The sequence below is a fragment of the Plecotus auritus genome, assembly GCF_963455305.1.
Source record: "Plecotus auritus genome assembly, chromosome: 10".
Lineage (NCBI taxonomy): Eukaryota > Metazoa > Chordata > Mammalia > Chiroptera > Vespertilionidae > Plecotus > Plecotus auritus.
The window spans coordinates 59,553,344-59,567,378 of NC_137785.1; the positions used below are offsets into that span (position 1 = coordinate 59,553,344).

At 61.9% G+C, this 14,035-nt stretch overlaps 1 protein-coding gene across 1 annotated transcript in view; it reads left to right on the plus strand.

Annotated features, from left to right (window-relative positions):
* ZNF423 (zinc finger protein 423) overlaps positions 1–11,281 on the plus strand; it is a 244,990-nt gene extending 233,709 nt beyond the window's left edge. Inside the window, exon 8 of the mRNA XM_080644591.1 lies at positions 10,550–11,281. Within this exon, the coding sequence (XP_080500717.1) occupies positions 10,550–10,579 (30 nt within the window). The 3' untranslated portion in view covers positions 10,580–11,281. The remainder of the gene's footprint in view (positions 1–10,549) is intronic.
* Positions 11,282–14,035: the final 2,754 nt, after the last annotated feature.

Here is a 14,035-nt window from a genome sequence, read left to right on the forward strand (position 1 = left end):
TGGCAGGAAGGCCCTGCGGAGGGCACAGGATTCCGCTCGGGGAGCTGGAGGAAGGTGGTTTCACACGGCGTCTGGGCCTGCGGGCACCAGGTCGTGTGTGGCTTTCAGGACCATGGACAGGGGTTTGCGTGTCCCTGGGTGTGGTGGGGACCCGTGGCACCCGCAGAGATCTCCCCCTGCCCTGCCTCTGGAGGTAAGAACCTGGCCGTGCCTCTCGTGGGTACTTGATCTTCCCAGCTTCCCACTGCCAGGAAGCCCGAGCCCCCGGGAACCCGGGTCGTCGGCCGTGGGGGGCTTCGAGGGGCCTAGCAGGGCTGGGGGCGGGGACCCGGGCAGCTGCCCAGTGGGAGACGGAATCCAACAAGTAGCAGCCACGCCTGAACCACCACAGCAGGCGGGCAGTGGGATGGCCGTGTGTGCGTGGGGTTGAGGGTGTATGTGAGTGTGTGCACACATGTGAGCCTGGGACAGGGGGTATCCATGAGTGTGTGTACATGTGTGGGCCTGGGACGGTGGGGTATCCGTGAGTATGTGTATATGTGGGGCCTGGGATGGTGGGGTATCCATGAGTGTGTGTACACATGTGGGCCTGGGACATCTGTGAGTGTGTGTACACATGTGGGCCTGGGACATCCGTGAATGTGTGTACATGTGTGGGCCTGGGACGGTGGGGTATCCATGAGTGTGTGTACACACGTGGGCCTGGGACATCCGTGAATGTGTGTACACATGTGGGCCTGGGATGGTGGGGAATCCTTGAATGTCTGTGTACATGTGGGCCTGGACGGTGGGGTATCCGTGAATGTCTGTGTACATGTGGGCCTGGGACGGTGGGGTATCTGTGAATGTCTGTGTACATGTGGGCCTGGGACGGTGGGGTATCCATGAATGTCTGTGTACGTGTGGGCATGGACGGTGGGGTATCCGTGAATGTCTGTGTACATGTGGGCCTGGGACGGTGGGGTATCTGTGAATGTCTGTGTACATGTGGGCCTGGGACGGTGGGGTATCCGTGAATGTCTGTGTACATGTGGGCCTGGACGGTGAGGTATCCGTGAATGTCTGTGTACATGTGGGCCTGGGACGGTGGGGTATCCGTGAGTATGTGTATATGTGGGGCCTGGGATGGTGGGGTATCCATGAGTGTGTGTACACATGTGGGCCTGGGACATCTGTGAGTGTGTGTACACATGTGGGCCTGGGACATCCGTGAATGTGTGTACATGTGTGGGCCTGGGACGGTGGGGTATCCATGAGTGTGTGTACACACGTGGGCCTGGGACATCCGTGAAGGTGTGTACACATGTGGGCCTGGGATGGTGGGGAATCCTTGAATGTCTGTGTACATGTGGGCCTGGACGGTGGGGTATCCGTGAATGTCTGTGTACATGTGGGCCTGGGATGGTGGGGTATCTGTGAATGTCTGTGTACATGTGGGCCTGGGACGGTGAGGTATCCGTGAATGTCTGTGTACATGTGGGCCTGGACGGTGAGGTATCCGTGAATGTCTGTGTACATGTGGGCCTGGGACGGTGGGGTATCCGTGAGTATGTGTACGTGTGGGCCTGGGACGGTGGGGTATCCATGAATGTCTGTGTACGTGTGGGCATGGACGGTGGGGTATCCGTGAATGTCTGTGTACATGTGGGCCTGGGACGGTGGGGTATCTGTGAATGTCTGTGTACATGTGGGCCTGGGACGGTGGGGTATCCGTGAATGTCTGTGTACATGTGGGCCTGGACGGTGAGGTATCCGTGAATGTCTGTGTACATGTGGGCCTGGGACGGTGGGGTATCCATGAATGTCTGTGTACGTGTGGACATGGATGGTGGGGTATCCGTGAATGTCTGTGTACATGTGGGCCTGGACGGTGGGGTATCCGTGAATGTCTGTGTACATGTGGGCCTGGACGGTGGGGTATCTGTGAGTATGTGTACATGTGGGCCTGGACGGTGGGGTATCCGTGAGTATGTGTATGTGTGGGGTATCCGTGAATGTCTGTGTACATGTGGGCCTGGGATATCCATGAATGTCTGTGTACATGTGGACCTGGGACGGTGGGGTATCCGTGAATGTCTGTGTACATGTGGGCCTGGGACGGTGGGGTATCTGTGAATGTCTGTGTACGTGTGGGCCTGGACAGTGGGGTACCTATGCGCCTGGCCTGGGCTGCACTTGCCTGCAGGTGGCCCCGACAGCACTGCCCTGAGCCGGAGGCCTCCATCCAGGCGACTGCACGGGCCAGAGCCCTGCCCAGCACCGCTGGTCCAGAGGCCGTCTTCAGCTCCTCCTCGGTCACCGAGTCTGCGCCCTCTGATAGGACGCTCTACCCTCCGGGGCTCCGTGCATGTGTGTGTGTGTGTGTGTGTGTGCGCGCGTGTGTGTGTGTGCTCAGAACCACCTGGAATGACAGGCGCAGGGGGCGGAGAGGCCCTGTCTTGGTCTTTGGAAGCCGCCTGCCCAGCGCCGTGTTTCCCAGTCTCAGAGCCTCTCGCTGGTCCCTCCTCAGGCCCGTGGTGGCGTGGGTGCCCGGGCTCCTGCCGGCTCTGTGCGGTTGGATCCATACCGTCTAGGGGCCCGGTCAGGCTCTACGGGGGCCCGGGACATCTCTAAATTTGTATTTGAGATGAGCTATCCCCCAGGGGCCTGGTTCCCGGTCCCCAGGAGGTGGACAGGCCCGGACGGTCCGCCCAGGAGGGGGCCACGGTGCACAGAAGGGGTTCGTGGCCGCCTGGCACACCATTGCTGGAACCCTCCATTCTAGGTGCGTAGGCTGTGTCCATCAGGCACCCCGTCCCCACGGGGCCCGGCCACCAGGGATCCCACCTCCCGTGAGAAGCAGCAGCCGCAGCAGCAGTCCCATTACCTCGGGACGTGGGGTCAGGGGTGGCCTCTGTCGTCGAGGTGGGCAAATCCACGGCTGCCCTGGAGCGATGCCGTCTCCTGCGCCGTGATAACAGCATGGAACCCATGTCCCTCACGCCACCCGTCTCCGCTGGCAGCCGGGCCCCTGAGCCTGTGCACCCAGAGGGCAGTCCCTGGCCCCGCCCCGCGGCATCACCGGTCCCCTCGTTCTGCTGGGTGACTAAATGGAGCCTGTTTAGAAGCTGCGAATAGAAGCCTCCCACTCCCTCCCTGGCATCTGTTCTCCGGCGGGTTTATTTCCAAAGCGCAGAACTACACACCGGACCCGTTGGGAGTTTGTTGGGCTTTTTCTTTTTCTTTTTTTTTTTTTTTTTTTTTTTCATTATTTTCTCCCACATTTTCCCTCGAAGGAAGCTGTTTTCTCGTTCATGGAATTTGTCGCTGGCCGTCTCCTGTGTTCCCGGTGCTGCAGAGCTGGGGAGAGGGGGTTAGAGAGGGCGCCGTCTCCCGTGTGGGCTCAGAGCAGCGAGACGGGAACCCCACAGGCAGCCTCTTTGGGGGAACCTCCAACAAAATCAGTGCGGGTCACACGGCTCCTCACGTGCCCCCGGGTGACTTCGGGCCTGCTCTTGGGTCTCAGCAGCAGCCAACGCCCCCTTCCCCAAAAGCCAACCCGCTGCCCCCTGGAAGGCGGACCCCCACAGGCCGGGCGTTCCCAGAGACAGATCCCGGCTGTGAGGGTGCGAGGCTCACTCCCTGCTGCTCTGGAGTGGCAGACGGCCGCCTCTCTGGGTGTCTGGGTGTCTGGCCACCTGGCTGTCTGGGTGTCTGGCTGTCTGGCTGTCTGGGGGGCTGTCTGGCTGCCTGGGGGTCTGGCTGTCTGGGGGGCTGTCTGTCTGCCTGGGGGTCTGGCTGTCTGTCTGCCTGGGGGTCTGGCTGTCTGGGTGTCTGGCTGTCTGGCTTCCTGGGTGTCTGTCTGCCTGGGTGTCTGGCTGCCTGGCTGTCTGGCTATCTGGGTGTCTGGCTGCCTGGCTGTCTGGCTGCCTGGCTGTCTGGCTGTCTGGCTGCCTGGCTGTCTGGCTGTCTGGGGGTCTGGCTGTCTGGCTGCCTGGGGGTCTGGCTGTCTGGCTGTCTGGCTGTCTGGGGGTCTGGCTGTCTGATTGTCTGGCTGTCTGGCTTCCTGGGTGTCTGGCTGCCTGGGTGTCTGGCTGCCTGGCTGTCTGGCTATCTGGGTGTCTGGCTGCCTGGCTGTCTGGCTGCCTGGCTGTCTGGCTGTCTGGGGGTCTGGCTGTCTGGCTGCCTGACTGTCTGGCTGTCTGGCTGTCTGGCTGTCTGGCTGCCTGGCTGTCTGGGGGTCTGGCTGTCTGATTGTCTGGCTGTCTGGCTGTCTGGCTGTCTGGCTGCCTGGCTGCCTGGGGGTCTGGCTGTCTGGCTGTCTGGCCGTCTGGCCGTCTGGAGGAGGGCTGGGAAAGCTTCACACACGTCCCCACGCACGGAGGAGCCGCCTTGGCCTCCATGGACCTTCCAGGGCTGTCCCAGGCCAGTGAGCCGCCAGCTGCACCCAGGACCCTGACGCCAAGGCAGGTGTCACTTCCACGCAGTGAGCCCTTTCCCGCCGTCTGTGTGAAGGGGTAAACTCTGACCGACTGGGGCGGGGGCCCCAGGGAAAGGGGGGTGCACGCACGTCACAGCCGGGCCCCCGGGAGCGTCTGCGTCACCAGGCAGGCCTTGAGGGGACCTGGGCCGTCACTCTCCGAATTTCAGTGACGTGCGTTGGCTCAGCTGCTCGGAGCATTCATTCTGGGCTGTTGACGGCTGCTCTCGAGCGCGCTCTCCGTGGGTGAGCAGTGCAGACCAGCGAGCACGCGGGCCTCCAAGACGGGCCATCTGTTCGCCGTTGCCCCTTGGACGGCTGTCAGGCTCCTCCAGAAACAAGGGCTCGCCGCAGGGGGCCGCCCGGGGAGACGCAGCAGAGCGGGGAGCCGCCTGCCTGCACCCGCACCCTCCCCCCAGGGAGGGGCAGACTGCGTGTGTGTGCGCATGTGCCTGTGTGTGCGCATGCATGTGTGTGTGTGTTGCCGGGGGTTTGGAGGGGTCCCAGGAAGGGAGCCGAGGGAGATGGGGAGCATGAAGGCCCCGCGATACATCTCTTTGAGCTTCTCCCTCCTCCTTGCCTCTTGGGTGACTCCACAGCTCCGATACCTCCGATGGCTCCCCGTGGCTCATCTCACATCCGGGCTGTCTCCACAGCACGCACCCTGTGCCTCCGCCACATGAATTATTCATGCTCGCCCGGCACACGCTGCGCTCTCGCGGTTCACAGGCAGCGGTGCTGTGGCGAAGACCGGGCTCCGCGCAGACCGCACGGGAGCACCCCGGCCTGCCAGGACTGGCGGGGGGCCTCGGCGCTCTGTGCCTCGGTTTTCCCGTCTGTGAAATGGGGAGAATCGGAGTACTGAGGCTTAGTGAGTTCATCGATGTGAAGGGTTAAGAACGGGGCGTGGCCCAGGGTCCATGTTAGCTGTGACCATCATTGGTATCTGCACTGCCATGCCGGTATCCAGGAGGTTCACTGTCGGTGGGAAGCTACCTCTGTGTGCACATGCCTGCACACACACACTCACACTTACACACTCACACACACACACACACACACACACGCATGCGCCCAGTGCAAGGTGTCCTCCGAGACTCAACTGGAAGGCCAGCATCTTCCCTAAGCGTCTCCCAACAGAAGTCCTCTCATCATAGTGTGTGTGGTGTGTGTGTGTGTGTGTGTGTGGTGTGTGTGTGGTGTGTGTGTGTGGTGTGTGTGTGTGTGGTGTGTGTGTGGTGTGTGCGTGGTGTGTGTGTGGTGTGTGCATGGTGTGTGTGCGTGGTGTGTGCATGGTGTGTGAATGTGTGTGTGGTGTGTGTGTGGTGTGTGTATGTGTGTGTGTGGTGTGTATGTATATTGTGTGTGTGTGTGGTGTGTGTGCGTGGTGTGTGTGTGTATGGTGTGTGTGTGTGTGGTGTGTGTGGTGTGTGCGTGGTGCGTGTGCGTGGTGTGTGAATGTGTGGGGGTGAAACCCCATCCCCCTGGCCAGGAGCTGGGAAAGGCCAGGCTGGCCTGGCCCCCTCTGCCCACCGCGGGCAGCTCCGCGTGTTAATGAGCAAACGGCAGAACCCACGCAGCCGGACGTGGCGGCAGGCTTGGCCGGAGGATCCGCCTCTTCCCCCGGAAGGTGAATCTCCCCGGGGTTCAGGCAGGTCCCTAGACCCGGTCCCCGCTCCTGGGCACAACTCACTGTTACACCAGCCGCCAGGGGTGGCCTCGTGGCGGTCAGTGGGAGCAAGGGGGTCAACCACAGTTTCTCTCCCAGCCCAGCACCAGCAGGAGGTCCACATGCAGCTGGGGGGCTCGGCTCGGGGTGAGCCGGGTGTGGGAGGCTCTGGATGTGGGGACTGCGTCCCTGCCCTGCAGCCTTACCCTGCCACAGAGGCCCGAGGGCCAGGGCCAGGGACCAGTCCTTCTCTGGGGCCCCTTGAGAATGAGGGTCCCCCCCTCACCATGGAAACACGAATTTCTCAGGGGAGGGGGCCCGACACGTGCCTGGGCCTGGGCCCGGGTTGCGGTCACTTTGCTGCCAATTGCCCAGCAGCGAGCACGTGGCTGTGACCTGGCAGGTTTGTGCAATGAATGAATGAGTGAGTGAATGAATGAATGAATGAGTGAATGAATGAATGAGTGAGTGAATGAGTGAGTGAGTGAATGAGTGAGTGAGTGAATGAATGAATGAGTGAATGAATGAATGAGTGAATGAATGAATGAGTGAATGAACGAATGAGTGAATGAATGAATGAGTGAGTGAGCGAGCATGTGAGTGCAGGTGAGGGCCTGACAAAGGAAGCCTGGGTCTGAGCTCTTCGCTGAGGACTTGCCTGGAGGGCTCAGCAGGACCCCAGCCAGGGCCCCACCCCTGACACTGACCACGGGCCGCCCCTCGCTCATCACTGTGTCTGAGGGGCAGATGGGCCGGTGCACGAGCCAGAGGCGCCTGAGACCAGCCCGGCTGGAGTCTCCATCCCTGAGAGCCGCGAGGCTTGCCGAGGGGCTGTATCTCGGCGGCAAACCAGCGCCCCCAGCCCTCCCGCTCTCCCGTTTATTTCTGTCACCTGCTCCCGGCCCACACCTGCGTCTCCCTGGCAGGCGAAGGGCCGGGGGGATGCCAGGCCTCCCTTCAGGCCCCTCCCTGGCTCCCCGCTCCCACTCCCGCCCCCGCCTGGCCTGTGTGGTGCTGGGAAGCCACCCTCATCGGCGAGGCCTGCAGCATCTTTAAAAACCGATTTTCTTCCTCCTCCCCCGGGGCTAAATATAGCGCAGGCAACACAGCGAAATGGACAGGAAGCCGACGTGCCCCGGTGAGAGACCGCGGGCGGGAGGCCCGGAAGCGGGGGGCCTGATGGGGCTCTCGGACCCTGAACCGTAGCCCCGAGTCCCGGGAAGGCGCTGTGGTTCCTTCAGGGTTATTGACCTGGGCCCGTGGGCAGGGCCGCCAGGAACCGCTGGGCGCACAGGTGCTGGGTGATCCGTGGGTCCCGGTGACTCCCCGCCACCCCTCCTCCCTCCCAGAGGCTGCATCCTCCGCCTGGGGAGGGGCCGCTGCCATCCCCGGAGCTCCTGGGCCCTCAGCGCCCCGGCCACCCGCGCTGCCTGGGTGGCACTGACCGATGTCCTCCGCTGAGCAGCCATCTGCACCGTTCGGGCCCCCACAAACATTCGGGTGTCTGTGCCTCAGGCCCCGAGGGGGTGGGCCCGGCTGGGGTGTCCCCCTGCCCTCCACGTGGTGCCCAGGGCAGAGCATCCAGCAAGGCGCTTCATCGTGCGGGCTGAGTGGATGCGGGGCCCGGGTCCGAGGCCTCCCGTGCGGACTGTCCAGGGGCCGGGACATCCGGGTGGAGCCGCAGGGACGGGGTTCCCCTCCGGCTCAGACCCTCCGGTCAGAGGAGGAGCTCCTGCTGCTGTCCGTGAGGGGTGCTCCCTGTGGTTCCTGTCCGGCCGGCATTGCCCTCGCAGGGGTCCCGGCGTGGGCTTCTGTGTCCGGGGTCTCTGAGCCGTCAGCCCCTGGATGGGCCGGTGTGGGCCCCGTGTGTCTCCCCGGCCCTGCATCCAGAGGTCCCGGATGCCCCCCGCGCTGGTGGCTGGTCCTTGGGGGCTCTGTGGAGATCTGTCTCCCCATCTCTGGTTTCCTGCGGCCTCGGGAACAAAGGCATATTCAGGGCCTCCCTGTGCAGAGTCCGAACTCCGCTGTCCTCCCTGACTGTGCTGGGGTGACCCTCCCTGCCCGCAGGTGCACCTCATCCCAGCCCATACCTTGGTCTCCGCTGTGCCTTCCCCTCGGGCGCCCTCTCCCCTTCTCACGTAGCCACCCCCCGCACCCCCATGTGTGTTCCTTCCCTCTGTGCGTTCGGAAACATTCACTGTGTCTGCGTGGTGCGGGCCCTGGGGCTGTCCTGTGGGGACAGGCCGAGTTGTCCGTGTTTATCTTCGGGCCTCCTCCCCCTCCTCCGCAGCCCCCACAGATAAAGAAGGGCCTGGCCACTCCGGGGAGCCCGGGCCAGGGGCCCTGTGAGTGGACGGCCGTTGGAAAGTCGTTCCTGGGCAGCGGTGCCGGGCATAGCGTGGTGGGGCCGGAGAGGAAGCGAGGCCCCTGCCCGCTGCTGCGCAGAGGCCCCGCCTTGCCGTGAGGGGCAGTGGGTGTGTGGGAGGTGGCCCCGAAGTGCCTGGACCTCCAGAGGCTGGGGGGTGGGACTTGACCTTGTGACAAGGAGACCTCAAGAGCGGCTTGACCAGGAAGGAGGAGAGAGGAGGTGGGAACGGACTCGGCGAAGACTTGAAGCTCGGAGGATGGTTGGGTGGAGGGTGGGTTGGCTCCCGAGGGACTGGCTGGTTGTCCCTGCACAAGTGGGAGGAGAGGTGCGGGTTGGGGGGGGGGTGTTCCCATGGAAACCGCTGCAAACCATCTGTGGTCTCAGACAACCCGCTGGAGCCCCCGGGTTCCTGACACCCCCGCCGAGGTGCCAGGCCACGCTGGCGGAGTGTGTGTTCGTGTCTGGGGTGGAGTGCGGACGATCCGTGGATCGGGGTGCCCGTGGGGTGAGGGGCCCTGGGAGGTCTGCCTGCTTGCCCCAGCCCCTCGCTCTCTGGGGTTCCCGTTGCCTGGGTGACCTAGGAGCCAGTGACTGAGCCTCTTTGTTCTCCTGTTACCTCGTCCCACCTTGTGAGGCTGCGGTGAGGATGGAAGGAAACGTACCTGCGATAGCACACGGCATGTGCACATGCCAACCGCCAGCCATGTGGCCTGCGCCCAGGAGCCCGAGGAAGGAGGCCAGCAGTGGCTGGCACCTGTGCTGCCGCGCCAGCCGCATCTCCTGTCTGAGCGCCGGGCGCTGCCCCTCCCTGGCTGGGAGCTCGCCGGTGGGGGTGGTGACATCACCACGGAGGCGGAGGCCAGGGCAGCAGTGCCTGCAGTGGGAGGCGGCTGCTCCAGGGCCCTGGGCCCGGGGTGAGGGTGTCCTCAGGCCTCCCAGCAAAGCCTCAGGCATCGGGCATCGAGCATTGTCCTGTGGCCCTCCCTGCCCAGACCTGGAGCCCAGGAGAGACGCAGAGTCACGTCTGCCCCCTGGTGGTCGTCGGCAGAACTGCAGGCCGGGAGCTCCTGGGTCTGGGGAGGCAGGAGCATCCCTGGCATGTGGCCGGGATTGGGGTTTCTGTGCTGTCCCCACGCAGGCTCCTTTGCCGCGGGTAGATTTGCTTCCTGTCTCCAGGTGTCATGAGGCTTTGATGTGATGGGTCTAAGATTTGGAACATGGACCACTGGAAAGAAACAAAAAAAACCTGCAGGCTCTTAGAGGCCAAACCCCACCGCCTGCCCCGGGCCACTGGCTCCAGTGAAGACAGACGGCCCTGCTGGCTGGCTTGGCTGGGCTGCGGCTGTGGTGAGAGGGAAGCATCTGGCCAGAGGGTCACCTGGGCCCTGGGTTCCCAGGCGGATTTGGCCAAGCTGTACAATGTTCTTCTGGCCGGAGAGCTGTCACGTGACCGAGCGGACAGGCACCCTCCTTCCGCGCCCTCTCTGCTGGGTGACTCTCGCTGCCTGGGCTGCAGGCACCACCACCAGGAGCAGGTCTGTGCCACTGGGCGCTTCTCGGCTGGAGAGCTTCTTGGCACACGTGTCTCTCCCTGCACTGGGCTCGGAGCCGCTCCTGGGATGGACCGAGAGAGAGGATCTGGGGGCAGCTTGCAGGGGATCAGATAGAACCTCCTCCTCCTCATTAGAGCCAAAGGGATGCCTTTCATTCCTGCTCCCTCCCCAGCATTTCCCCTTTCCCTCCGTATAGCCAGTCCCCACGGTGAGACCCGAATGGCAAAAAAAAAAAAAAAAAAAAAGACAATTTATCGGGAGCCCAGGTTGGCAGCCACGGGAACCGATCCCCAAGCCCCACATCGACATGGCGTCTTGGCAGCTGCGTCCCCGATGCACTCTCTCCCAGCTGCTTTCTGTTCTGGAATAATCGCGGCTCTTTTCTGTGGCTTGGGGCATACGTGCGTGGAGTGGGGAGGTGGTGGCGGTGGTGGTGGGGGGGGTGGGCAGGCTCTCCATTCTTCTGCCCTCATGCGTGTCTCCTTTCTTCGCCTTCGCAGAATCACACGATGAGCCAGCACACACAGTGAGGGACCGCGCGACAGGACACCTCTCCGCGGAAGGCCTGCCGGAGACGCCGTGCGGAGGGCCATTTGAACATTACATCCAATCAAAGTGTCATTTGCAACCCAGATGTAAAACTCTAATGATTTGGCCATGAGGCGCTGCTATTATAAGCAGCTGGAAATGAATATTAATGGCAGAGATTAAAAGTATTCCATGCTCAGTATTTTTTATTGCCCTGCTCCAGCTAGCGCGCTTTTAGACTTTCCTGCCGCAGACTACGTTTCTAGAGTTAGAGGACCCCGCTTTTTTGAGCCTATTGTCCTTTGTTCCTTCATGTATTATATTGATAGTTTTTAAAGAGAAAGAATTAGTGTGTTTTTTTTTTTCTTTTTTCTCTCTCTCTCTCCTTGGCTTCTTTTTCTTTCTTTCTTGTTTTTCTCCCCACTCCCTCCCTGCCCCACCCCCCCTTCGGTTAACTACTTTTTAATTGCAGTTCTAGATAATTGTGCATTGTGACGTGATTGCTTGGCGATTGTCGGAGTATCTCCTTTCCCTTTTTTTTAATTAAAGACGAATGCTTTGATTGGATTTGCCAGTTCACCGGACAGTGATTACAGCTGTGTAATGAGCAGCACCCGTGTCAGTGCCACTGGAAGGTCTGCTTGGAAACGTGGCTGCTGACCGCGGCCACTGTGCGGTTTAATAAAAGGGAAACACGCTCTCGGCGTCGGCTGCCTGGTTCTCTCCTCCCAGCCTGGGGCCCTTGCTGGGGGCGGGGGGTGGGGAGGGGGTCGCCCGTGGGGCGTGTCCTCGAGTTCCTGTGGGATCGCACATGCCGGGGACCAGCACACAATCGACCCAGCTTCCCTCGGATAAGAAGTGCAGTCGCCTGGTGCCCGCTCACAGCCCGGAGGAGCTGGCGGGGGGCCGCCAAGTGGGAAGCCCCCTAAAGATGACATGCTCACCCCTCTGAGGGATGGGGAAACGGAGGCCCCGGGGGAAGGGGGCGGCTTCTCCGCAGCCACGTAGTAGCAGGTGGATGGCTCACACACGCATCCGCCTTGTGCCCTGTGGTTCCCCCGTGGGGATGGCTTTCCCAGGGGCCGATGTAGTCAGCCACGTGGTTAACCCTTACCTGGCCGGGCATGGGGAGGTGGCAGGAGCTGGGGGTTCCAGGTAGGGGCAGCAGGCTCCCTCCCTCCCAGAGACCGGTGGGATGTGCTGGTGCAGAGACCCGTGGCGGGTCCAGGATGCCAGTGGGGCAAAGGGGGTGCTGAGGGTAAAAGGCTCAGGGGGTCCCTGCTCTCAGGGGCCACCTGCATTTGCCAGCCCCTGGAATGGGTGTCTCCTGACACTTTGCACCTTCCCCGCCTCACCTGCCTCCCCTTCCCCTGGCCCTGCTGGTGCCCCAGGGCTCACCCAGCACCTGGGCCTCCCACCTGGCCCTCCTCCCACACCTGTCCATCATGCTGGTGCTAGGCGGATCCACCAATCAGAGGCCAGGGTTTCAGAACCTGCCAGGGGGAAGCCCTTCCTTGTTAACTTTTCACAAGAGGCAAGAAAATTGGTTATTACCCTCCGCAGAGCCGAAACGAAGCAGGCAGACAGATTGCACCTAATTATAATGCAATACTAAGTCACGGGCGTGGAATTGGGAGCAATTACGCCAGCGTCGTCCCACCCCCGAATCCGGGGCTTCGGGTGACGGGGAAGAAGAGATCCTCTCTCTGCCACCTGGGGTCACGCCCTCGCACGGGTGGGGCGCTTCGCTTTTCCAAAGGCATTTTACACCTTCCCATCACAGAGCAGAAGCCACGGTGTTGGACACAAAGGAGCGGCTGCCTTTATCATTCAGGGCTCTTGCCTCCCGGAAGCCAAAGGCCGTGAACCCCCACTTTTACCCCCCTGGAGACTTGGCCGTTTTAGGGGAAGGCCTCAAGGCAGGCATCGGTGTTCCCCTAAGTGTGGCTGGGGCTGGGTCAGGCTGTCCTGCATCCACAGCCAGGCCTGGCGTGCCCACAGAACCCACGGAGCCGAGACTGGGGGCAGGACCTGTGTGTCCCGGGCTCCCCATCACTGTCTCTGGGCCCCCTGCAGCCCGGATCTCATCCCCAACCCCACGGAGCCCAGGTGAGTCCCAGTAAGTACCAACGGGAAGATCCGATTTGACGGTTGGTGGCGTAGGGCTAAATTAGTCACTGCCCCCATTAAAAATGCAGCGGGGGGTTTGAGAGCTTTTCTCGCCATGTGGGAGTCGGCAGCGAAGCGGCGGATGCCTTGGGTAAGGAGAGAAGCGGCCTAGGGGACCACGAGGTAATGAGGTTTACGGCGATGGCAAGGCAGCCCGGGAACCCCACGGACTCCCCCTCGCCTGGCCCCATTGTTCTCTGGCTGGCTCTGCCCCCGCCCCTTCCGCTGAGGAGCCCCTGTGGCCTCTTGCAGGGAGGAGGCTGGGAGGGGGACCCCCGAGGCCCTTCCTGGGGCTGGATCTGTCCCCATCAGGCTGGGAGGGTGCAGGACGATGAACCTGAGCTTTGGGGACAGCCCACCTCCTTCCAGTCTAAGGGTTTGGAGCTGGGACGAGGCAGCTTCCCGCTCAGGTCCCAGGGGCCTGGACAGTCATCAGGAGGCTCACGTGAAGGTCTGAGGACCCGATAGCGGCTTGACCATTGTTAAAGGGACGGCGCACCAGGCCCCCACCCTCCTTCCAGCCTGGAGGGGTGATGGAGCCAGGCGCTAGTGTCTGGATGCAGGAGCAGGATGCAGCTGTGGAGGGTGGGCGAGGTGACGGGGAGCCGAGGGTTCAAGGTCACTGGGTTTTGCATGTGTAAATTGTCAGTATCTAGTGGCTCTGCGGGTGGAATTGTTGCCCAGGCTGACCCCTGGGCCTCAGACCCCTGTCACTGGGTACCTGCCTAGGGCTTCTAGAAGCAGGTGGCTAAGGGGTTTTTTAAAAATAAATTTGGCCGAAACCGGTTTGGCTCAGTGGATAGAGCGTCGGCCTGCGGACTGAAGGGTCCCGGGTTCGATTCCGGTCAAGGGCATGTATCTTGGTTGCGGGCACATCCCCAGTGGGAGGTGTGCAGGAGGCAGCTGATCGATGTTTCTCTCTCATCGATGTTTCTAGCTCTCTATCCCTCTCCCTTCCTCTCTGTAAAATATCAATAAAATATATTTAAAAAAAATAATGAATTTGTATGGATTTCAGAGAGGCAGGGAGAGGGAGAGAGAGATAGAAACATCAACGATGAGAGAGAATCATGGATCGCTGCCCCCTGCATGCCTCCCACTGGGGATTAAACCCCGTATTGCAACCCGGGCATGTGCCCTGACCAGGAAGTGACCGTGACCTCCTGGTTCATAGGTCAGAGCTCCCGCCCTGAGCCACGCCAGCCGGGCCGGGTGAGGGTTCTGGCCTCCATGGAGAGCGACACTCTCTTCACTGGGGTTGGATTCGAGGTGTGGGTCCTCCGGGGTGT